Genomic DNA, 24,002 nt, shown 5'->3' on the forward strand with positions numbered 1-24,002 from the left:
CGAGGCAGTCGTGTCGCTGACTATTCCTCAAATATGCCATCATGGCGACGTGCGTGGAGAGAAGAAAGTTGCCGGCGGGCATCAGCCGCCAGCGTGGGTATACGATGGGCAGACGCTCTGACGGCTCCTGGACGGAGACACTTGCGCGGCCAGGGTCCGTATTATTAGAAGATTGATTAGCATCTAAATGCCGCATCGCATTCGCTGTAATGCAAAGACTTGACCAGCTTCTGTCGTACCAGAAAGCTGGAGTCCGTCTTCAACAAACCGGCGTGGAGTCGTGGAGAAGCGTATGCCATCCGCCGATCCCCCAGGTCGCTGTCGATGATTCTTCGTGTTGGTCGACATGGAATTGTCTAGTCCTGATTGCAGACCCACCCAACTTCTCTCCACCTTTGCGCCGCGCACTGTTTAGCGAATTAAGGTGCCGAAGATGCGGTCGGGGGGCTGACTGTTGAGCTGACTCGACTGACCGCCGCACATGGTGTGGCTTGCCATCGGGCAGCTACTCGACACGCACCGAGCCCTAGAACTTTCCACTATGGCCCCTTTGGCTTAAGTACCATGGTTATCTTTGGAGGCAATAGCGGTGCATGCATTGACGAGACGGTTTAATTGCCTCGATCTTGCTGGTTCAAGAGCTGGTCGGAGCGCTATCCTTCTCCCAACAATGAAACATCAACATTGATCACCCAACGAGCTCCTCGCACGATTGACCGTCTAACCACGCCGTTGCACAGCCGCCCAGGATATAACTGACGGTGCCCGCCATCAGTGCACTCTTTTGCCCAAACCCGCAACCCCCGCTGTAGCTCTCGGGCTGTTGATGCGACTGTCTACACTATACGTCATCCTGCACCACAAGCTCTAGATCCTCCTCGACGTCGTGCCATTTCACATGTTTCCCGGCAAACTCTCCTTCAGACGCTTTCCGCAGTTCGACAAACCCCTGGCCGTGTGGGAACTGCGATACGGGTTACGGTGCGTTGGAGCTTCCACCGTCTGCAAAAGCAAATGGGCACGCGACTGACACCCTCAAAGTTTACACAAGCACCCTTGAGCCCTGCGAACCCGCAAATCCACCGCCGCATACGCGACCGCATTCCTGAGCAAGCCAGCATTGGCTGCATCCTCTAGCCCTCCGACTCTACCACCATCTACAGCCATCGGGGCCTGCATGGGCTTGATTCTGCACCGAGCATCGTCCGCAGAGTAGCTGGCACACGCAGAAACGCCCGTTCACGCTTTTTATGCCTCCGAAATATCCCGAGTAAATTCCCCGCTTTGGTGCGCTTCCGCATCACCCCAGATACTCGGTGTCTGCCACTAGTGTACCCGGGCGACCGAATAATCTTGCTATTGGCGACATCATATCGTCAGTGACATACAGCATTACCAATACAAGCATAGCATAAGGGAACGCCCGTCAAGTGCTGCATATACTTAACATGGTGTCGGCAGCTCCTCCCAGGCGGTTCAAGGTCGAGCCTATCGAGACGACCGTCTCGTCCTCCAAGGACAAGGCTCCAGCAGACCAGCCAGAGAGGCCGAAACCACGAAGATTCGCACCACAGCCAATAGAAACAACAACCTCGAGCTCTAAATCTGGCCGTAGATTTGCCCCCGAGCCTGTTGAGACTACCAAGCGATCCAACCGTCGCTTTGCTCCCGAGCCAATAGAGACAACAACACGGAGCAGTCGCCAGAAATTTGCCAAGGACTGGGAAGAACAGACGTCCCCTACGGGAAAGTTCAAAGCAAACCCTATGGAAGCTGTTGCAATCAGTAATGATCAGTTCAAGGGTGCGCTAAAGCCACCTGCAAAGAAGTTCAGGCCACAATTGATTGAGACTGCCCAGAGGCATCGCAAAGCAGGAGACGACATGCCCACTCTACTACCATCGGACAAGACTGAGGCCACTCCAGACTCAGCGATAAGTGCCCGGAAAGCAAGGATATTGGGAATACCGCCCACACCGCCAACAAACACACCGACTTTTGATATTACTCAGAACCCTTTGTTTTTGGAGATACAACGCAACGCCTCACCGTGTAGACGCCGGTCGTACTTTAGCTGCTCACAACACTCGTTCCGTGTTCCAGACTTAGACCCGATTGAGTCTTCAGAGTCTGAAGCGTCCGCCCCGCCATCACCCACAGAGTCACCACCTTACACCTCGGATCATTCATTTATGTACAAAGAGGCTACTCGACGACGAGAGAGTGTCGATGATAGTTCTGCCGGCTATCTACTTGAGCTGGCTGCTAAGGCTGCTGAGAAGCAGCTCCGAGAACAGGCCTTGGCTGCGTTCCCGAATAGCGATTTCCACGAGCCCGTAGCCCATTACGTGGACCATGATACAGAAGGCTCGGAACCATCTGTTACCGAGGCCAAGCAGCAGCAGCAGCGGGAGTCGTCTTTCACGCAAGTGAATTGGGATCTAGTCGCTATGCGTGAGTACCGAGGGAAGCAAATAGCCGAAAAGGAGAAACAGAAGCCGAAAGAATATATCAAGCCTGCCTTCAGTCCGTTTGGAAACCCAGCCGGCTTCCTAGATGCTGCCACAGCCAAGAAGTTTGCGAATGAGCGGAAAGATCCCGAATTGGAGCGTCAACGTAAAGAAGCCCGACCTCCAATGCTTGGTCAGGATATCAAATTTCCGCGATGCGAGTCGCCGGAGCCATCCCGCTTTGACCCTACTCAAGGGTGTGATGCAGTTAGGACAGCTATGTGCTACCTCTCTGAACAGTCTAAGGCTGCGTCCGAAAAAGGGGAAAGTCTTTGGTGTGGCAAAGGCAATGGCAGACAAACAAGTACAACACCTTCACTGTGGTCTAACGCCAACAGCCGAGCCTCGAGCACTACAGGCTTATGGGGTGGGTTTTGCGTCAATGGTGGAGACAAGTCCCCACGCGGGCCGACGGGTCTACTCACCCCCCACAACGAGAAGCCAAATCCCATGTCGCCTTGCCCAACGCCTTCTACGAGTCTTTTGCCACCTACACCTCCTGCATCTAGCTCTGGTATCACTTTTGAAAACACTGGCTTCTCAGGGATAGATGAGAAGCTCGCTGTCGAGCAGTCTATCGAAGAGGAATTCGGTGACAACTTTGTCACTCAAGTGTATAACTACCTATCACTTGGATACCCGTCAATGGCCCGTCCATTCGACGAAGAACTTTCAAAGATCTCTCACATACCCATTTCCGAGCTGAGACAAGACGACCACCTTGCATCTTCCCGCGGTTACATTCGTCTTGGCAAAGACGGCAACCTGAAGGACACCGAGATTACCGAGGAGACTTGCATGCGCTGGCGCGCTCTACGTATCTACATTCAAGAGTGGGCGAGGCAGCATCCCAACATGTCCGAAGACGAATTTATGGTTGGTGGGCGAGGCACTGCCGTCAGGAAAGGCAGTTGGGCGCTTTAGACGAGTGTTCCTATTATGGATCCTACCTTATAGCTTTCTGAGCGGTTTAGCGTGTACATTCACCGTTCTTCTGGCGTTGTCTACGGCATATATGTTCAATCATTCCCTGCATTTTGTGGCTTGGTACCTGGACATAGATCTCCTATGGAGCTGTTCCAGTTTCTCCGCCGTTGATCTAGTGGAGAAGGGTGGGTTGGACCTGCATATTTTCTTATCTTCAGAATGCATAAATGCTCCTTTTGAGATAGGTTCCTTGTAATCAAGCCTTGGTAAATTCCAAACAGCCTATGAAATGCTGGCATCGACATGGTTAGGGTCTGCTTGGCGAATGTCATTCTCGTTTCGGCCCAACTCAGAAGTGCCGCATTTGCTTTTTCCGTTATCTTCGACAATCACTCTTGTCACGCCACGCCTCCACCACATAACGTCTTTTTGTGCAATGTGGCTGCGCTTACGCGCTTGAACGGTGGCAGGGCTCGTATTCCATTGCTTTGGTATACAGCTCGCATCGCTTACATGTGGATCTCGCAATTATTTGACGGTGATGAATCATAGCCCGATTCATTTACACATAATTTGTCCGAAAGATAGCTGCCGTGCGGCTGGAAGCGCCCGTCTCAGGCAGTGTACAAACTCCCACTGTACTGTCTCTTGGTTATATCCCACGCCTTGTTCGAGTACAAGCGTATTTTTTCTGCGAAACGTCTCACCAATTGCATGCCTTTATTGAGAATCCGACCACAAGTCAACCACTTGGCGCATTGGACTAGCCACGCAGGCCGACTGCGATGTTGATCACCACGACAGGGTCATTCACGATAAAGACCCTGAAAGGATCTGAAGTAGGGATTATTGTTGCGCGGAAATGTTGATGTGGAAACAGTGCTAGGGTGATTGCTCGATATGCAGGACATGGCCTAACTTCCAGGTGCGTGGGTAGGTGAGCGACATCATATCTGTCTCGGCCGGGTCATCAAGTAATTGCGGCCTGCAAGCTTTAACTTGTTATCTGCCATTTTGTTGTAAATGCCTTCCTTTTAGTAAGTTATGCCCAAACGCAAACACGAAGAAGTGTAATGCACGAAGCATCTCACGAGAAGAGAAGCCATTCCTTGAATCGCAATTTGCATGGACGGTACCCTGTAGACGACTTGCAAACGAAAGCAAAACATACTTCGATACACCGACTCATCGTCGCAAAGGTCCGGAATGTCTGACTTTCCAGAACAACTCGCTTCGCAATCATGGACGTTATATAGTATCGGTATGGTTGTCATCTTGCTTCGCATGTCAGTAACACCCAGCAAAATGATATCACAATGCTCATTCTCAGTCATAGGTTTGCGCGATGGTGCCGAGTCCGAAGTCTACGCGGCTTTGCAGCAGATGACTGGATGATGATAACGGCAGTACCACTTTTTTACACTGGGCTAATAGTATGCCTGAACATCATTGCGACAGGGGGTGGAAGCAATCTCTTCCCGCCAGAGCAGTTCTCCAATTTCACACAGAAAGAGGTTGACGAGAGAATCAAAGGATCCAAGATCGTGGTCATCTCTGAGCAAGTATGTTAGCAGAGCCTGGAACGTATGAATACACAATAACACACAGCTAACATCAAACAGTGCATGCTGAACGTTATTTGGTCTTTGAAGGTCTGTATGCTATTCATGTATGCCCGCATGCTCACCGGAACGACAAACATGAAATGGATCAAAGCGGCTGCAACATGGGTTGTTGTTGGTTGGTTCAGTGTTGAGATTGCCTTCTTCAGTGCATGCCGTCCATTCACAGGATACTGGGCAGTGCCGCCTCCAAACCCGCAATGTACGACACTCGAGCACTTCGCGATTGTACAAGCAGCTTTCAATCTAAGCAGCGATGTCCTTATCATCGCTGTGCCGATACCGATGATCGTATCGCTTTCTCTTCCCTTGAAACAGAAGGTTGTTCTAGGCATATTATTCAGCATGGGCACTTTTGTTGTAAGCTCTCTTCTCTTTCCTGGTTTACAACCTTCGTTTTACTAACACATTTAATCAGATCATTGCAGCAATTCTAACCAAGGTCTATAATCTCTCAAACGTGTATGCTACCACATACATGTTGTGGTACACCCGCGAAGCTTCCGTTGCAGTTTACGTCGCCAATCTTCCTAGTATATGGCCTCTTCTCAGGGAAAATATACGCTTCTTTCGTGAGCATACGGGTTCTTACACCACCAGGCGATCAAAACTACCTGAATACGGTTCACGGGGATATGGTAATCTGCCTAGAAGCAAGCGTCAAAGCCGCGTATCAACATTCATCAATTCCGGCTCAGATGACATCGAACTCGCACATGATATGAATTCAGGCGTAAGAGCAATATGCACCTTCGATGAGCAGATGCAAGAAACCGAAAATGCGTTTATGAGAAGAGAAGAGATTGTGGGAACTGATGGGAAGGGATCGGGCACCGGAGAGGTGAGTGGCCGGAAGGCAAAGAATGGTATTGTCCGTATGGATGTACAAGTTGATACAGAAGTGGAAATTCAAAGTGATCGATGGTTGGGAAGTCAACTGGAGTTAGGGCAATCAAGGACAGTTCGATGCGAAGGGCCCGAGGGACAGGCAGGAAGATGGTAAAATGAAGTTATATATGACTCAGTGTTCTTCTCCAGCTGCAATGGATACGTCAAATCTCGTTCCATCTAGAGCCAGACATCACGCAATGGAGTAATGTTAGATAACGCTGATCGTAGCAGGAGTTTCACTACCCGCACCGCCTTTGGTAGCGTTCTCTGCATCTATTCGTCTCTGTCAACATTACAACTTAGGAGTTTCTGGACGGGTTATAGAAAGTACTAGCTTCATGATTGATATGTATATGTCGTCTCAACCTACTACGGATCTTACTGCGGACCTTACTGCGTTACCTAGACAAGTATCAACAAAAGTCGATTCCTGCTCGGTTACCTCCGCCTGAGCCACCACCACAGCGTAATTTTTGAGACTAATGCTGTCCAAAGATGCTCGTGATATCTAGTCAGCGATTCCTATTCGAGTCAATTTCGCATTACCATTGATTCTGGTCTGATTTTGTTCACTCGACGAGTATTTGCCCACGATTTGATACTACTACTGAGACAGTCAAGCTCTGGTACATTCGGTTGTAGTATCCATCTGCTTTTCTCAATGGAGACCTTACGAGTGCACTATAGTTACCGACAATGCTGAGTGAGCAAGCCAGTACCCTTCGATCACCGAAGACACACTTGAGGTATGCATGTCTGGAATTGCCAAACAAGGCAATTATGATGACAGAAACATCTCACTGAGTGTTCATTATGCGGCACAATAGAGACATCATTCGTGGTATTCCCTAGTTGGGCAATATCCAAATCCGTTGAACCATGCGAAGGCTGTTGACCCGAACCTCAGGTGCATGCTGATGACGTCATTGCTCAGACCACGCTAAAACCCAGTGAGTCTTAGTCACCTCGTGACAGCGCGATCTCGCGTGTCATCGTGCCTGTGGCAAGGCAGTACTTGCCTTAGATCGAGGCGTCATCTCGCAGCTTACTGCGATCACGAAAATGGCGCTCAATCCTCGAAGCCCTTCCGTACACAACCAGATGATTACCCGGTTCATCAAGCATCCAAAATCCACCAACTTCGATGGCGAGCAAGATCGACCGGCCAAGCGCCAGAAGACGGGCAACAGCCCCAAGAAACCACCGCCAACACCACGGAAAACGACCAAGCGCGAAATGCTCGACTCTGAAGACGAGTGTGAGAGTATTGTGATTAAAGAAGAGGAGAGAGAACACAAGACAGACCTGGAGACTGCGTTGCCTCAAGTCGATACGAGTGATGACGCCATCAAAGCATACGAGGCGTACAAGGCAGAGGAGGAGAGCAAAACCGAAAGAGCGGATGAGCGTTTGGAGAAACGTGCATGGATTCGGGGTAAAAGTTCGCTCTATGTTGATGCGTTTAACTTAGCACTGGATACAGTGTTGGATGAAGAAAGCCATCTCTTTGATGAGGCTGAAACAGAAGTCTTTCGGATATGGAGGGAAATAGGCTATGAAGCACAGTATCTGTAAGTCCGAATCTGAAGTAAAAGGGCGTCTATGCTGCTGCTGATTTCTCTCGCATTCATAGATATGTACGGCTGTTCCTTCGCAAGACGTCCGTCTGGCATCGGATAAAGAACCTGGGCTACCATAGTGATATTTCAGACCTTGAAGCAGCCGCCGAGACACTACAACGCACATACAATCTCCCCCCGTCTTCCTCCGAAGTTGAGTCACATCCGGGCGAGTTGGAGGCACCGGCAGGGACGACATTGGGCACCTCGTTCACATTCGCGGACCGGTCCGAAGAGGAGATAAGTACACTAGAGGAGGCATCATCGCTATTGAAACTCGATGAACTGAAGGCTCTTGCGAAAGACGCCAAGGTCAAAGGGAAGAACAAGGGGGAGCTCTTGAAGGCCTTGCGACGCACAAGCCAGAAACAGGCAGGTCTGGGCTACGTTGGACTGAAGCGGTCGGACTCGGAGATTTCACGAGGGTCATCCGCGTCTAGGTCTCGACCAGAAACACCAGAAGTTGAGCTAGAACCCGAAGGCGACCTCTCTGACGATGCCAATCGAGACGCGCACTTTACGCGTAGGATCATGCAAGAGACGGGGCCTTGTATACGACTATCCCTGAATACCTTGAAGCTTTTTGAGCGTGTCCATCTTGTCTTCTACCGCTCCACGGAATGGACCGAGAAGTCATTAACGACAATCATCCTGGCAAAGATCGCACGCTGGAACTTTCCAGAGTACATCGTTTCTCGATCTGCGAACATATTCGCCTCGCGTTCACTACTGCTAGAGTATGAAGCTTCTATACGAACACAATATCGAATAGATAGTATTTTGGAGTTTAACGGAAGGCCAACGGAGAAGGGGTATCAAGAAATCATAGATACGTTTAACGAGGTTTATCCGCGCTGGCAAGCTCTGATTCAAGAGGAGCAACAGAAGGAGAATAGCATTTACCAAAGCGGCGAAGGCTCGTATCTGCGCCGTCTTTCGCCAGCCTGGATCTACACACGCATCATCCATAAAGCGCTTGACGTACTCAGGCGCCGGAAAGAGCATGTGCGAGAACATGAACTTCTAACCGAACTACTGCAACAACGATTGTTTCATCATTCCCGCAGAGGAGCATGGTATCAGCGCAAAGCATTGCTTGAAGAACACTATATGGCTGCGCTGACCGATTCTGAGAAGAGAAGTGCAGACAAACAGAAGAGACATTGGAAGCTCATTGCTTTGCGGACTTGTGAGGATGGACTGCAAGATAATCTTGTGCATATCATATATCACTATGATCTGCAGAAGCGCATCACCAAACTTGAATTGTCACTGAACTTTGCCAAACGAATGCAACACGACTTCTCGCATGTCCGCTTGACGAAGCCAGTTGAAGTTTCCATGGAAGGGACCCGGATCGAACGCGAGCGCCCTTTGTTGTCAAGAAGAAACAGCTCACCACACTCAAAATTTGGTCGGCGGGGAGGAAAGACGATATGGATCGATCCGCGCGAGGATGGCGAGTGCTCTGTAGAAGCAATGTGTCTCTCACATTACCGCAATCAAGGCTGGAAAGGCTACCACAGCGAGGGTGGGATTGTGCGCACTCTCTTTGCATACCTGTTCTTCGACGTCCTGTTCACGTACGTACCCAACGTCTTCCAGACGCCATACCAAACCTGTCCATTAGACCTACATACAGACGCGTTCTACGCCTCTCGTATATCAGAGATTAATGCACGGCTGAATGAGATATCAAATGGCGGCGCACCAGCCATCATTCAAAGAATATACGATGACCACCACGAGCGTCGAACTTGCGTTGTAGGTCTGGATTGGACATATGATGTTTTGGACCTACTCGAGATCGCTCATTGCTTTGACGGTGAAGCGCTAGCGACTGTGTGCAAGGTCATGGCGCAAGAGTATGGACAGAGAGGAGGCGGTGTACCGGACCTATTTCTCTGGCAGATATCAGAAGAGGGCAAGAGGGGTGAAGTCAAGTTTGCGGAAGTCAAGAGTGAGAACGACCGTCTGAGTGACACGCAGAGGCTTTGGATACATGTGCTGTCCGGTGCGGGAGTGAGAGTTGAGCTGTGCGCTGCGGTGGCGAAGGATGTGAAGGTCATTTGAAACAAGAGGATGGGTGCGTGCTTGCCAGAAACGAAGAGTTATGACCTTAAAGACCTGTTTGTTGTTGTTGTATCAATTGGACTCGCTTGTATTCACCTAGGACGCTTCTCATCTCCAACTCGCCATCAGCCTTCGCCAACGAGCGAACTCCAACGATGGCTTGAATCGTACATCCTCGGACTGCTATGAATGCAGACATCATATCAGTGATGACGAAGCTCTTACCCTCCACAGGATTTGATTGATGCCGAGCTTGCTGTTCCCACTTGCGGAAGTACACTGAATATCTTGATGATACGTGGGTTAGGCTTGCGCTGTATCCGGGGATATGACATTTCATATATTCAAGTCATGCACACTCTAACGGGAGAGTGGCGTGGTATCATCTGAGTGAGCCGCCCGCCACGACCGTACCAGGGTATCTGCTCCTTAATATAATGTATCAAGCTGCTAGGTTGGAGCATGTGTAGTAGATGCTCTTCAATGTCCTTTGTCCCCACAAACTCCGTCCAATGTAGTCAACCTTTTGTAGCGCACAACGCCAAATGCTTGTGTACGCCCATTCCTGCGCCCTGTGTATGCTAGTCGAGATAGTCGGAGTTTAATTCGTAATGTGTATGCACTGCGCTCAACCGAGAACTAGTAGGTAGACTATCATGAGAGTGTTGATTAACATCAAGGGTACTGCAGCCGTGTCAGTATGTCTGTTGGCTCTACACGCCACCCCTCCAAGGCATGCGGGGGATGGAGACCATGGTAGGGTCTACGTACACCTCATGAGAGTCCGTACCGAGGAGACAAGGTTGATCAATCGCGCTTTTATGCTGGCATCATCGCCAGGGCGGCCGAAACCGGGGTCTGCAGATGCTGTCCAGCCAACTGTAATCTGGGTCAGTCGGGTGTTCCGCTGCACGTTTGCGTCTCTTGGTGTATGCATAGATGCGCGAGGACCGGAGGGGGTCAGGGAGGCCTGGTAAACGTACTGCGCGCGAGGAAGCGGTCCTCGGAGAGGATTGCTATGGCATTGACGAGGAGTACCGCGACTGCGCGTGTTAGCGAGCGAATCTGTAAGATGTGACTCGATGGGTAATACCAGTAAACAGCCCACCGAGCCCGAAGAAGAACATTTGGAAGACTGTGGCAGGATCGTGTTGTTGCGTCGTGCACTACTGCATGTAACGAGGCTATCGATGGGCGTTGCAGTTGTTGATGTGGCTGCCTATCAGAAAGACAGCTGTCGTCGACTCCAGCCTCACGGATTATGTAAGCCCCAGATCCATACATATCCCGAACGGGAGCAATTCTCCAAGTAGATCAAATCCATGCATGTCGTTAAGAACACAGCACCATAGAGATGGCATCGGAACGCTGATACCGCTATAGCAGTACCAGCACAACTCCTTCGTGTGGCGGTGCACCAAAATCCCAGAAGCGCTTCACGGACACGGTAAACATGGGGGTTCTTGTTCGGCATGGATCGCTTGCCAATCGCATTTTGACAAGGCGGCAATTTGAACCGCATGTCGATCATACCCCATCCATGCCAGTGCACCGGTGTAGCACATGAAGATTAGTGGGGATCGTTGTCAAAACACATAATTGACATGCTCACCCTATGCTGTTCGGTGTCCAAAAAGCAGCACCAAGACGGAGAAACCCTAATCGAATTATGCGCAGGGCACCCACAGTGATCGCCATATGCCAAACGGGACGGCCAAAGAAACGGAGCTCCCAGATCTCACGCCAAACATCTCTCAAGCCCTGCTCCATCAAATGGTAGGGCTCGGGGGAGTACCCACGGCCGGCTATAGGCGCGCGCCGTCTCATCGTCCGTTCTTTCAGTACCCAAATTTGCGTCATTGCCGTGGCACCCACCTGAACCGGAAGCGCGGTTCTAGAACCTTTGTCTTCAGAGCGAGATCTCCGGCGTACACTCACACATTTTCTTGCCGTGCTTGTGCTTGTGCTTTGTGCGTCACTTCACGGTTTTCGCAGGTTGGGTACGTACTCAATATCCCAACCGATGAGAGGGTCTAGAACCGATCTGCCCGCTTACACGACTCGTACATGCGATCCCCACTCCACCTCCAAAGCGCAACCACGAACATCGCCCAACGTCTCTCCACTTCCTGAGCTCGCACATTTCCTTCTCGAATACGTCTGCGCGAGACTTTATCCATGGTATGGCCAGGGCGTCCGCTCCATGTTGTTGTCTGGTCTAGTTGAGGCGTCACCAGTCGCTTCTTCCTTACCATTTACGGGTGCGGCCACTATTTCCCGACACGAGTCGCATTACGATCCTACACGGCCATACACGCGCACCACCACACCACCGTAATCATAATGACAGAGGCCGACAGCCGCGATGGCGGATACTTCGCCATGGGAGAGCGCGCAAGATCTGAATCTCCCAACTCGATACGTAGCGACTCCATGTCAATGCATCTCGCCGAGCCGTCAGCCACCATGGCGTCTTTGACTGCGCTACAATACTTACCAGTACCAGTCATTGTCTTGTCAGCGCAAAAAACCGTGGTCCTAGCAAATGAGGCTATGGGTCGCCTTTTTGGCATTGACTTTGAAAGCGTTCATCATCTTTCCATATCCGAGGTGTTGCAGGACAAGACCATGGGTGATCTTGCTGTAGACATCTTGCAGAACGGCTCTCCAATCATGATCACATGGGAGGTTCGTCTTTCCCCACAATCGTGCAAACATGGTATTTAGACCTGGCAATTGCTAACTTTAGTAGAGCTTTCTGGATTGCGTAGTAGACGATTCAATAGCAAATGGCTTGGATAAGGACGGAGATTCCCACATGGGAAGTGGCCACACCACGCCGACTGCAGCCAATATGCCGTATCAAACGAACAACAAATCAACAGAGTCATTGCCACCCTTGAGCAGTACAAATCTCGCTCGAACTATCGTACGCGACGTGTCAGTAGACGTCGTTATTGCACCGCTCGTTTTGGGTCCCGAAGGCACGCTGCACAAGTCGGACAGGAAAACAGCGTACGAAAATGCAATGCAGGCATCTTGCATAATCTCTGTTTGGAGTATTGAGGAAACCCAATATTATACGTTGACTTTCACAAGCGCAACAGCTGCTGATAGTGCGCTACCACCTTCCAGTCGTGCCGTCACCCGGACAAACACAGGAGCCCGTCTCGACAAGTCACGTAGCTCAGGCTCAAGCTCTTCATCGGGCCGTCGTTCGGGAAGTAGTTCAAATACGGCTTCGAAAGCTGTAACGCCTACGCTACAACAACCAGAATTCCCTCCTCGTGGCCCCCCTACCAAAAGTAAGGGTGATATTGGGACGGCTGCATCCGTATTCCAGAAGGCGACACAACTAAAAGACGCAATATTAAACTCCGTTACCATGCCTGCATACGGTACGTTCAATCTCAATTTCTTTTAGCCAACTCTCCGCTAACCCCTGCACAGCCATGTGGAAAGACGAAACGTTTGGTATCCCAAACAAGGCCCTACTGCGGCTCCTTTCGAAAGACGGAATATATATTCCTGGTGACCAAAGGGATTTTCTTTCTCAGTTCTCGTGTTGGACCGAGGACTTCCAGCGCCTTCTCGGCATTGACGAATTTCCTATTATTGAGGTCTGCCGTACGCGAGAGAGAGTTGAGAAACGGCGCATTGGTATGCGACACCCGCAAACAGGCACTCGTATCGTGTATGAGATCAATGGGGAGCCTGTGTTTCATGAAGAAACTGGAAATTTCCTTGGTGGTATAGTGATCTTCAAGGATGTCACCGAATATACCAAGCAGATCGCCGCCCAGATCGAAGAGAACGAGAAGCAGTTTGAGTACATCGCCAACTTTATGCCAGTCATGGTATGGACAACGACACCTGATGGACTCCACGACTGGTTCTCACAACGGTGGTATGACTACACAGGGTTAACCGTTGATCAATCACTAGGCGAAGGCTGGCGCCTCCCATTCCATCCAGATGACATGTCCACAACCGCGGAGCGTTGGTTTCATTCTCTCAGGACAGGCGACGAATACAATACGGAATATAGATGCCAGCGCTACGATGGAGAGTGGCGCTGGATGCTGGGACGGGCTGTGCCCTTCTATGACGACTCTGGGCGTATTGTTAAGTGGTTTGGCACATGCACTGACATCCACGATCTGGTCCTAGCCCGTCAGGAAGCCCGTCAGACAAGAGAGCAGTTACAGCAGGTCATTCAGCACGCAAAAATTGTCCTCTGGGTGATTGACCGCAACAATGAAGTCAAGGTGATGGAAGGAGACATTGAACCCAACGAACGGTTTAGAAAGAACCAGTTGGGCAGAGACGTTTTCGATGTCTTCAATTTGAATGACAACGATCGGAAGCGATGGCACGAACCTATTCAAGAGATATTACAGGGTAAACAATCAGTTGAGGTTGTGAACGGAAGATACATGTCGGAGGCTCACTACTACCGAACTCGTTTAGTACCGCTTATGAGTACTTCTCGGACTGCCGGCATTGAAGGCAACACCTTCGTGGATGGCGTAATCGGTGTGTCCATGGATATCACAGAGCTACGAGAGAGGGAAGAACAACTGAAAGAACAGGAGAAAGAGAACTCAAGGCTCTTGGCTAATGAAGCGGCGGCAAAGGAAGCCAGTCGTATGAAGTCGCAGTTTCTGGCCAACATGTCACACGAGATCCGGACACCTATAGCTGGGGTTATTGGCATGAGCGAACTGCTGTTCGACATGAACTTGGACGAGGAGCAGAAAGAGTGCGCAGAGAACATTCATCGAAGCGCGAACAGCCTCCTGACTGTGATCAACGACATCTTAGACTTCTCAAAGGTTGAGTCAGGTCGACTGGACGTGGAAGAGGTACAGTTCAGTCTCAGCGTGGTTCTAAGAGATGTGAACAAGGCAAGTCACTCACCAAAATCTCTGGTTGTATTCTTACTAACTAGCTTAGATGATGTCTTTTGCTGCCCAAAGGAAAGGTCTGGATTATCAAAGTTCGATACAAGACGAGGTTCAGGCAGATCTCCGGGTGATGGGAGACCCAGGCAGGTTACGGCAAATCCTGACCAATGTGCTCACCAACAGCATCAAATTCACATCGGTGGGTACTGTGAAGCTCGCCGTATCGATCAGCCAGGAGTCAAAAGACATGGTCACGGTAAATTTCAGGGTGGATGACACCGGTATTGGGATAGAAGAGGAGGTCCGGAAACGGTTGTTTCAACCCTTTAGTCAGGCAGACTCATCTACAGCTCGCCGTTTCGGAGGAACTGGCTTAGGACTGACCATCAGCAAGAATTTGGTTGAGCTCATGAAAGGGCAAATATGGCTGGACTCGAAGCTGGGACAGGGTACTACTGCTACTTTTTGGATACCATTCACCCGCGCACCATCGCAAGACGGAGAATCACCGTTGGTTCATCTAGAGTCCATCCCGGATCGACTCCAGAGTGACATGTCAGTTTCATGCGGAAGCTCGGAAGGCCACACGCCGCCGTTGACACCGCAATTACCCAACGGAAGCTTGCCATACCCGCTCCTGAAATCAGCCATTCCGGATCATCTGATGAATCTCTCCGAAAGCGAAAGACAGCAGATCCACGTTCTAGTCGTCGAAGACAAGTAAGTCACACCTGAACACAATTCCATGAACCTCGGCATCTGACAAATAATCAGCCATATCAATCAACAAATTGCGCTCAAGACCATCAAAAAACTTCACTTCTCGGTTAGTGCGGTGTGGAACGGCCAGGAAGCATTGGAATATCTGATGCAGGAGTTCGGCCCTTCGCATCCACGCCCGGATATTATCTTGATGGATGTGCAGGTAAGGTGACTGAGAATGTTTGCACATATCGTTTGCTAATAGAAAATGCAGATGCCTATCCGAGATGGATATTCTGCTACCCACGCTATCCGGACAGAAGCACCATGGCGCAACATGCCCGAAATCCGAGGTGTTCCAATCGTTGCTATGACGGCCAGTGCCATCCAAGGCGATAAGGAGAAGTGTGTTTCATGTGGGATGGATGTAAGTCTTCACCAGCGGCAACTTTGAGGTCGTGATATAGGAGATACTAAGCCGCTGTAGGACTATCTTGCCAAGCCAGTCAAAGGCAAGCTGCTGGAGAAGGCAAGTTACCCCAAGCCAACTGGTGGGTCCGCTAACAATCATAAGATGCTTGTCAAGTGGGCTCTCGAGGGCCGGCGAAAAACGGCCAAAGACAAGCCATCCACAACCGACAATGATCGACATGGCGTCGCAGACCCAAGCTCCAAGGTGGACTTTAGGGCAAAAGATCACCCGCGAACGGCAGGCATGTCGGTTGAATCTGAAACAACGGCGCAGGCACTGACCGCTGAACTTGACCGCCTCCATTACCAGAGCGATGCAGCATTCGCCAGATCCAACGAGAATGAGGGTGAGCGGGCTATGCGGCGTATCCACGCGGAGGAAAGAGATACGAAATTGCGCGATGAAAAGCTGCTCTCCCTAGTTGGGCCACAGCTAATTCGTCACAACAGCTCTCAGGGGCCACAAAGCGAACCATCGATGCCTCTGACCGAGGCAAATATCGAGAAATTAGTTCACGAACAAGACGCGGATTCGCCCATTACGAGGAAAGCGGGTTCACCGGATGATGTCAACTCAAACAGGACGAACAATGCTCACAGTATGAGTAACACGAGACAATCTACCTTGACACGGCCCGGCCTTCAACAATCTCGCCATCATGACAGCGAACAGACGGTCGTTGAGCACGTCGCACGATGAACAAATCACGAATGAATGATTCAATACAACCACCATCAATTCGCCATCAATAGAGCCTCGACATGGCGGAAAGGCACTCGCGCCTTCCTTTTACAGAGCACGCATTGACAGCGCATTCCTGCACTATCAGCTCGAAAGGTCAAAGTCAGTCTGCAAGAAAAAACAAGCCATGCAGGTGCGCTTAGACATGTCTACCACAGCACTGGAAACTTCTTGTGAAGATAGGGATGTATCACAGGGTAGCGACTGGAAGTTAGATGTTGGTATTGCTCGGCGACCACTCAGCCTCATTTCATTGGCAGGGCTTCCAATGCCAAAGTGCGAGCTTGCCTAATCAGGTTCTGAGATGTGAAGACCCATGCGATAGGCTATCAGAAAGGGGAATGCAGCTTTCCTCATGCAGTATGCACGTGCTCAACGACATCATGTGCCTCTAAGCACATCCTGGTCACCCGATAATTCTCCAGTGAGCTGGTCAAAGAGTGAAAACGCGGATTGCAACTCGAGTCAACTGTTGACAAAACCCCACCAGCATGCTACAAGCATTGGCATTGCGCGTCCCCTCGGGCGCATAAAGGAGAGATGTCGTGGTAGTAACGCCTGTAATGCCGGGTCATCAGATTAGGAAAGAAAAAGATTTTGATCTGCGAACTACAGCGCAATCTCGTGGCCATGCTTCTCGATGCGGAAACTGTTTGCTTTTGAAACCCAATTTCTTGGCTTGACAGTGATGATCATGTACCTTGTCCGTTGGAAAGCGGGAACTCTCTGAAGATCATTCGATTACATTCGAACATGCAGAATCTCCAGCTCAAACCTTGACACTGCACAGACGGGCCTTACGCAGCCACCCCCAAGATTGACAACCTGACAGCCCGCGTTACTCCCGCAGTTTGGACGAACGTTACATCGGGCGGCTTGAGCACTCGCAAGTGCAGTGCGCCGAGTCGCAGCGCTCTCTTGGCCGACTACGTCTCAATTGGCTGAAGCTTGCAATTGCACCGCTGCCCGTGACTAGTCTTTTTCCTAGCAAATGGGCCTGCTGGCTAATGTCCCAGAGTATCGGGCTCACTTGATTCGCTGCCTCGCCGACTACTTTCTTTTGCTGTTTTACTGCTGGCCTTTTGTCGCTGGTTTAGGCGTTGTTCGGTTCACCTGCTGCCCGGCTCTAGCAAGAGTTTGTTTGGGCGCTATGGGGTTGTGAGCGGTTGTTGAGCACTAGTTGGACACAAGGCTCGGCGGAAGGCGTTTGCGCGGCCAGTTCTGTGGTGTGCTGCGCTACGCGGCGCTGCGCAGCTTTCAACGTGAACGTGTTCAACACGTGTCCCTGACTATCACAAACTGCTGATCGATCTCGCAGAGCCGCACATCTGGCTCACTTGAAGATCGCGGGGAACGCTTGTTGAAGATCCCCAGGACTGTGGGATACTGTCGCACATAGAGTGTACATTTCCACATGCATCTCAAGAGCCGACTTTGCTTCTCCACACGTGTGGTGCTATCGCTCGTGTTGCAGAGCTAGGCTGTGATCTCGGAAATAAAAAACAATCCGCCCTAGAGCTTATCGAGTACCCAAATGACTTGGCAAGCGGGCAGAGCATGTACACAGACAACGGCTAATAAACTTCGGTGATCTGGTATGGCTTGCGAATGCAGGGTCCAGTGTTCAAATGCCGAGCCAGTTCTGAACGGCTGCCGACAGCCTACGATCTTTGCTGCGCTCGTGGCTGTCGTGCTTTGGCACATAGCGCTGTGAATGGGTCACGCCCACTTCTTTTTGCGTCGCTGTGATGCTGCTGATGCGATGCATAGCAGGCCGTCAGATGCCGCACCCATTTCACAGACCACTCCGGTAGGGTACCGCTTCCGCCGACATATGCACACACAAAGTAGCGGCAAAGGCAGACGCAGCCAAGTGGGGACCTGACGCTCAAGTGACTTTGATAGTGCACTCTGCAAGCTCGATGTTGAGCGGGATGGCGCTGCTCCATCAGATCTTGCCCTGCATGACAAGGCCCGCGGAGCCACGAACAGTGAGGGGGATTTTTGAAGCTGCTCCGTGCACTTACGATGCAAGGCGGCCCTTTTGTCCCAACACCTAGCCATTCATGTCGACGAAGCAGGCGGCGGTGAGATGGTAGATGCCGGGTGCACGCCTTCTGCCGGTTTGCCACTCGCGTCCAGATAGAGCTTACAAGCCACGATGCGAGTTGGACGCTCAGCACAGCGTTCTGCTTGCTGGTATAACGCATTGCGACAATGGCTGGCGTGCAAGCATAGCATGTTCAATATCTCTGGCGGCAAATCGCCCGCATACCTTGACCGCTCCTACATCATCCTGCATGGCATTCACTGTTGCCAGGTACGGCTTGCGAGTCGCGCCAATGACAGCTCGCTTGTAAGCTTAGCGTCTGCGCTAGGGGTGTCCTTATATGACGACATTGCCAGCAAGCACCCATGATGCGCCCACATCCTTTCACACCATGCATCAGCGCTCGTGTCAGCGGGGTGTACAAATGGGTCTTGGCTCTCATCATCCCTCTCAGTAAACTACCCGGTCCGCGTCAATGAGAGGCCGAAGATACGGAGCACGAAACGAGCACTCCTAATCGTCGACGCTCTGGTATCGGTGCACGATATCGTCATTGGTGGATATAGTCGCCGCCCATACAGCCCTGCTACACATGACGCCTCCATCTCCAGGCAAGCAGATATTGGGGATTGCAATTGATTGGAGCTAAAGTGCCACTCCCTCAGTACTCGGTCCAGCGTGGTGTCCTCGAGTGTGGAATCCTGCGCGGAGCAGGTACACCGACATGACAGTGACGCCCCTATTGGACAAGGCAGTTCCCGCGATAGAGGTGTATGCTGCAACTCGTGACCCGCCTTCTGGCTAAGCTACAGTCGTTGCAGCCAAAGCAACATGGACGGCGATCAAACGCTTGCCCATTGCTTAGGTATGCGCACAGGCGTTGCTTCAGGGGACTACTGTGTAATTTCACTTCGGGCGCTTTTTTTTTCATGAGTGCGCCGTGCACGACACAGAGTCAGGAGAGGGGCGGAACCAACGCTAGGACAGAGGGAGAGATGCTCACAGAGTTCGAGTTTACGCAACAACGTGGAGATGGTAGTACGGTCCGACTCCGCGACGCGAAAGCAGACTCTCCGGCCAGTGTCCGGCGCGATGCACCTCCAAACCGCAAGCTTGCGAAGCCGCCTTTTCGGTCCCTTTGATGGTCGGGGTGGAGCGTGCTCCTTAGGCGACCGTTGTTCTGCAGCGTAGAGTGTCGACAGTGTCAGAAGCAAAGCTTAGGGGGTGATCAGGTATCGCTAGGATGAGGACACAGGGCAACTCAATGGCCTGCCGCACTCGTCAGCATTACTGCGGAGCATTTCACTCTGGCTGCTTATCGGGCTAGCGTTCATTGACCAAAACGGCAGCATGCAATTGTGAGTGAATAGACTAGTCCTCTTCTATGTCCCTCGTTGACCCTGGCCTGGTGGATGCACGCCAAAACAAAAGCCAAAAAGCCCTCCCGCGCCTACCGCCCGCTGATTCGCAGTGGGCTTGCAAAGAGGAGAGGCTTGCCTAGCGGCGAGGGCTTGTCTGGCGCACTACTGGCCTCTCACGGGTGAGAAAGGTGCCGATGATAGCGCAATGGAGAAGCGGTAGACGCTGGCTTCAATGAACGGGAGCTGAAGACTGTTGAGCCCACAGTGCTCAATGGCGCGGATACTACATCGGCCGTGGGCAGGCCATTGAATAACGCTCCCCACACGCTTAAAAGCAGCGTGCAGAGAGATGCTTTAGCGCACTTGATCCTTGTCTTCACCGACGTAGGTGCGTCCGGGGTCTTGAGCCAACTTGCCTGCTCGCTATGCTTGGCTGCCAGCCTATGATGGAGGTGCTGTGAACCCAAAAGACGTAAACCCTCCAAGCAGCGGAATTTATCAATCAGTGTTCCCCGACTAAATGTCCACTGATCAACAGTCACCAACCTCTAAGCTTTACTCAATCCTAGATTGTCTCTTGCCATAAATCGTACCAGAGACTATCAATACTGCTTTCATCATCGTTACCCTCACATCCTTACTTCTTTGTCGCTGGTTTGCTTTTGTAGCGAATAACGTTACCGAACCTTCCAAGGCGACACGCAACACGCAACCCAGCCCACACGGTCCGCCCCTGCACCCGCTGGGCATTCTGCTCCTTGCAAGCACAGTGCTTCACTTGAAACGCTCGAGCGTCTGCCTCCCAGTCACTGGTGTCCGCTTTCGCCCTACACCTAATCTCGCTGGTTCATCGCCACTGCTCCTGCTTAGTACAGGTCAACTGATCGACATACCAAAGGGATTATCTTTACTCGACTTGGACTACCACAGCACGGGAGTCCCCAGTGTCAGAGTGAATTCAAAAGGTCGCAGATCCCACCGCTGAGTACCTGTGATCGACTATCTCCACGTTTTCAACCCTCGAACTATCACGTTTCACACCTGGATCCACGAGTTGAGTGCCTATTGTCACACTCATATTCGTCTTCTTGTACCACCTTCCCCTCCGGACTTATATACCTCACTACCTTTCGTCTCGAACACGCAATGGCAATGGCAGTCGACAATCGTCAGCAACCCCAGCTAAGCAGCATGGGCTACGAACACATGCGCTACCCTCAACAACAACCACACTTCACCAACCCGTGGGTGTCTACTGGTGCCTCGCAGCAGCAACTGTACCAGACCACTGTTGCACCCAATGTCGACGCGCAGCGGCCTACCAGCATTGCCATCCCGTACCACGGTCTGCCGGTCACAGCTCCTCCCATGGGACAAGGTATAACTCTCCCGGATGGCACTTTCGGAACACAAAACTTACTTGATGCCTCTGAAGATCTCATGTCGCGGTACCCAACCGGTTATACTACTTCTGGGTCACCTCCAAACCAAACATATGCTCCAACTTCAGCGCCCTACTCTCAGGTGGAATATGGCAACACAGAACGGAGCCCGTACGCATACCAACAGGATGCTTCCCGCCGCTCTTCACACCCGTCAGTCCCCTCAATAGCCTTCTACGAGTCCGTAGAAAGCGCGGCCCAACGACAACGCCAAAGTTCACTTGTTGACTTTAGCAGAATGAACACACAGCAACCGCGCAACAGCTTTAGTGACGCGCTTGACGCGAGCCGTGGTATGGTCTCCCTGAGCCAGTCAGACATTACCCCAAGGAATATCTATGGCTCTCAAGGAACTAGCCGCAGTTCGACCGATTCATACGGTTTCCCGTCAGCACACTCGACACACTCGTCAATTTCGTCAGGCAGCTATGGCCCTAACGGATACTACGGCGGTGATGGCTCCGTGACAGATTACAGTTCTGCCTCCGAGTCTGTTGACCTGAGCAACTCGCGCACTCTGCCACGCCCCAACGCGCTTCTAGGAGCAAACATGCCTCCAGCGCCCGCTTCAATGATGAGCCAGTTCAGCTCAAAGGTGTCTTCCAGCTCGCAAAAGAAGCACAAGTGCAAGATCTGCGACAAGCGTTTCACACGACCAAGTTCGCTACAAACACACATGTACAGCCATACCGGCGAGAAGCGTAAGTTTTTCCGCGCACACCATATTTTCCGTCACTAACATTGCAACAGCCTTCGCGTGTGAAGTTGATGGCTGCGGCCGGCACTTCTCTGTCGTCTCCAACCTGAGGAGGCACCGAAAGGTTCACAAGAACGACGGCAGTATCGATCATCCCTCACCGGAAAGCGTCGATCACTAGAAGATCAACACCCCAGTTGTATCTAGTGCTTTGCTTGCCCGGACCACATCCCAACCGGCCTGTCGCATGTCTCCAGTACATCGCATATTTTGAGATACCACTGTCGCGCGTTTCTTAGTCACGACTATAGACCCAACGACAACAAGCTGAGACGGCTGTTCCTCTCCTACCCATCGCTGCACACCACGGTTTTTACTGAGATACCACCTGTCCCGCTCATCGAATTGAGGGACCACCACGGCGTTCTGGTGTTCCGAATTACGAGTATTCCGTTTCCGAGCGATTTCCCACCATGTAACATTACGCGTTTGTCTCACCCGGGCCTGGTTTTCAGCCGCCCACAATTGCTTATTTAATCTTTCAACATCGCTCGACAGGGCTTCGACCCGTAGTCGATACGGAGCATGTTGTCATCACCATTCGCTTATACCCTTTAATATTTTAGACTCTCTTTTAGCAACCACCTTCCCGACGTAGAGTCGAGGCACAGGTGGTGAGCACAATGACGTTTTGTACAGTAGTAGTTTGAAGCGCGCGCGCATAGGTGCCACCCGGAGATGGGGCACAAGCCAGAATAGGATGGCTTTGGATACGACATTGAGTCGTCGAGTACAGGCAGCGGCAGAAAATGACGCACCCTTCCACATTGTGGATAGGAGCGCGGCAGAATCAAAGACCCTTGTTCTATCCCATGCACATCAGTTTCTGTTTCTCTATCTCAATCTCCTCCCTCCAGCTGACATAGTGACGGCAGCACCTCTCTGATTCGGCCCCGAGTGGCTGTTTCCGTTCGTCATTGGGGATTCCTCGGTCCTGGGTTTGGCCAACGCGACATAGTCACGACTTTGTCTCCGCAATGCCATCATCTGGCGTCCCGTGAGCGGTCGGCTTACGACAAGGGCTGAGACTTGGCATCCGTCATGGAGCGTCATGCCCTTGCTAGCCGCCGCCGGACCCTGAAATTTGTCTTACCTCAGCGAGTGGGATGTCTCCCGCTGCACCTTTGGGCCGCCTCAAGCTTTGGTTCTCTGCTATCATTTGCTTCACACCCACTGACTCCGGCCTCCAGGTCGCCCCTGTTGCAAAACCCGAGTTGTGCGTACGAGGCTGAGCGGGGCGCAACGATGTCATTAGGTTTCACTCGAAATCGCACAAGTGCCCGTGTGTGCTGACGTCGGGCTTTCTTTCTGCGTCGCGTCGGCTGCGGGACTTATTATTTCTCTGCTACTCAAAGGGCTACCAATCACGCACGTCGCTTGTTAGAGTGGGTCACACACTGGAGAAGGACCGAAAAGAGCCTGAGATGAGATCGTAGCGTGCCTGACGGCTGTATACTCGTACCATCTTTTCGAGAAAAGATCGTCATAAGGACGCGACGACTTACAGCAACGCGAAACGCAAGGCAACATATCGCGTTACGAGAACGTGATGAGGCAAAACTGCTTGACTCTGTTGCGCTTGTTGTTGGCTTCCGCGCGCAGTCTGTTGGTGCCCGGAGAACGCTGTAATTTAGCTTGCAGTACCGCCGAAGCACCACTCAGCATTAAGCATTTCCGCCAGCCTCCTAAACAGCTATCTTTTTGCCACCCGCTCCGGCTCCTCTATTTCGGTCTTTGAAACTTTGTGGCCACCACACGGAATTGCAAGCCATCATGCAAGCCAGTGTTACATTTTGGCCGTTGTCTCGTAAAGGAGAAGCCCTTTTCGCTTTACCGTACTAAGCCCCGCCGATCGCATCTTCAAGCAGTCGCATGGACCGACAAGCCCATGAAGCGAGGGCGGGATGTCTTAGCACAAGCGGACTTGT

General features: G+C 51.5%; 7 protein-coding genes across 7 annotated transcripts; 5 read left to right on the plus strand and 2 right to left on the minus strand.

The window, feature by feature from the left end:
• Window positions 1-1,448: 1,448 nt before the first annotated feature.
• GT037_007070 (uncharacterized protein) lies at window positions 1,449-3,434 on the plus strand (the record flags this gene model as incomplete). Its single annotated transcript, XM_038932117.1, has 1 exon — window positions 1,449-3,434. One exon carries the CDS (start codon window positions 1,449-1,451, stop codon window positions 3,432-3,434), a length of 1,986 nt encoding a protein of 661 aa, XP_038785589.1.
• Window positions 3,435-4,753: 1,319 nt separating this feature from the next.
• Window positions 4,754-6,455, plus strand: GT037_007071 (uncharacterized protein; the record flags this gene model as incomplete). Its single annotated transcript, XM_038932118.1, has 4 exons — window positions 4,754-4,999; window positions 5,060-5,419; window positions 5,478-5,900; window positions 6,357-6,455. 4 exons carry the CDS (start codon window positions 4,754-4,756, stop codon window positions 6,453-6,455), a joined length of 1,128 nt encoding a protein of 375 aa, XP_038785590.1.
• A 557-nt stretch (window positions 6,456-7,012) lies between these two features.
• Window positions 7,013-9,642, plus strand: GT037_007072 (uncharacterized protein; the record flags this gene model as incomplete). Its single annotated transcript, XM_038932119.1, has 2 exons — window positions 7,013-7,521; window positions 7,584-9,642. 2 exons carry the CDS (start codon window positions 7,013-7,015, stop codon window positions 9,640-9,642), a joined length of 2,568 nt encoding a protein of 855 aa, XP_038785591.1.
• Window positions 9,643-10,270: 628 nt separating this feature from the next.
• On the minus strand, window positions 10,271-10,769 carry GT037_007073 (yos1-like protein; the record flags this gene model as incomplete). The annotated part of the gene is made up of 4 exons (XM_038932120.1): window positions 10,271-10,326; window positions 10,414-10,521; window positions 10,626-10,685; window positions 10,736-10,769. The coding sequence occupies 4 exons, from the start codon at window positions 10,767-10,769 to the stop codon at window positions 10,271-10,273; spliced, it is 258 nt and encodes an 85-aa protein (XP_038785592.1).
• A 1,216-nt stretch (window positions 10,770-11,985) lies between these two features.
• GT037_007074 (histidine kinase hhk6p) lies at window positions 11,986-16,422 on the plus strand (the record flags this gene model as incomplete). The annotated part of the gene is made up of 7 exons (XM_038932121.1): window positions 11,986-12,330; window positions 12,395-13,040; window positions 13,093-14,540; window positions 14,599-15,269; window positions 15,324-15,474; window positions 15,526-15,678; window positions 15,739-16,422. 7 exons carry the CDS (start codon window positions 11,986-11,988, stop codon window positions 16,420-16,422), a joined length of 4,098 nt encoding a protein of 1,365 aa, XP_038785593.1.
• A 4,599-nt stretch (window positions 16,423-21,021) lies between these two features.
• Window positions 21,022-22,195, plus strand: GT037_007075 (c2h2 finger domain-containing protein; the record flags this gene model as incomplete). The annotated part of the gene is made up of 2 exons (XM_038932122.1): window positions 21,022-22,018; window positions 22,068-22,195. 2 exons carry the CDS (start codon window positions 21,022-21,024, stop codon window positions 22,193-22,195), a joined length of 1,125 nt encoding a protein of 374 aa, XP_038785594.1.
• A 713-nt stretch (window positions 22,196-22,908) lies between these two features.
• Window positions 22,909-23,061, minus strand: GT037_007076 (uncharacterized protein; the record flags this gene model as incomplete). Its single annotated transcript, XM_038932123.1, has 1 exon — window positions 22,909-23,061. The coding sequence occupies one exon, from the start codon at window positions 23,059-23,061 to the stop codon at window positions 22,909-22,911; it is 153 nt and encodes a 50-aa protein (XP_038785595.1).
• Window positions 23,062-24,002: the final 941 nt, after the last annotated feature.

The sequence above is a fragment of the Alternaria burnsii genome (assembly GCF_013036055.1).
Source record: "Alternaria burnsii strain CBS107.38 chromosome Unknown 731, whole genome shotgun sequence".
In the NCBI taxonomy this organism is placed as follows: domain Eukaryota; kingdom Fungi; phylum Ascomycota; class Dothideomycetes; order Pleosporales; family Pleosporaceae; genus Alternaria; species Alternaria burnsii.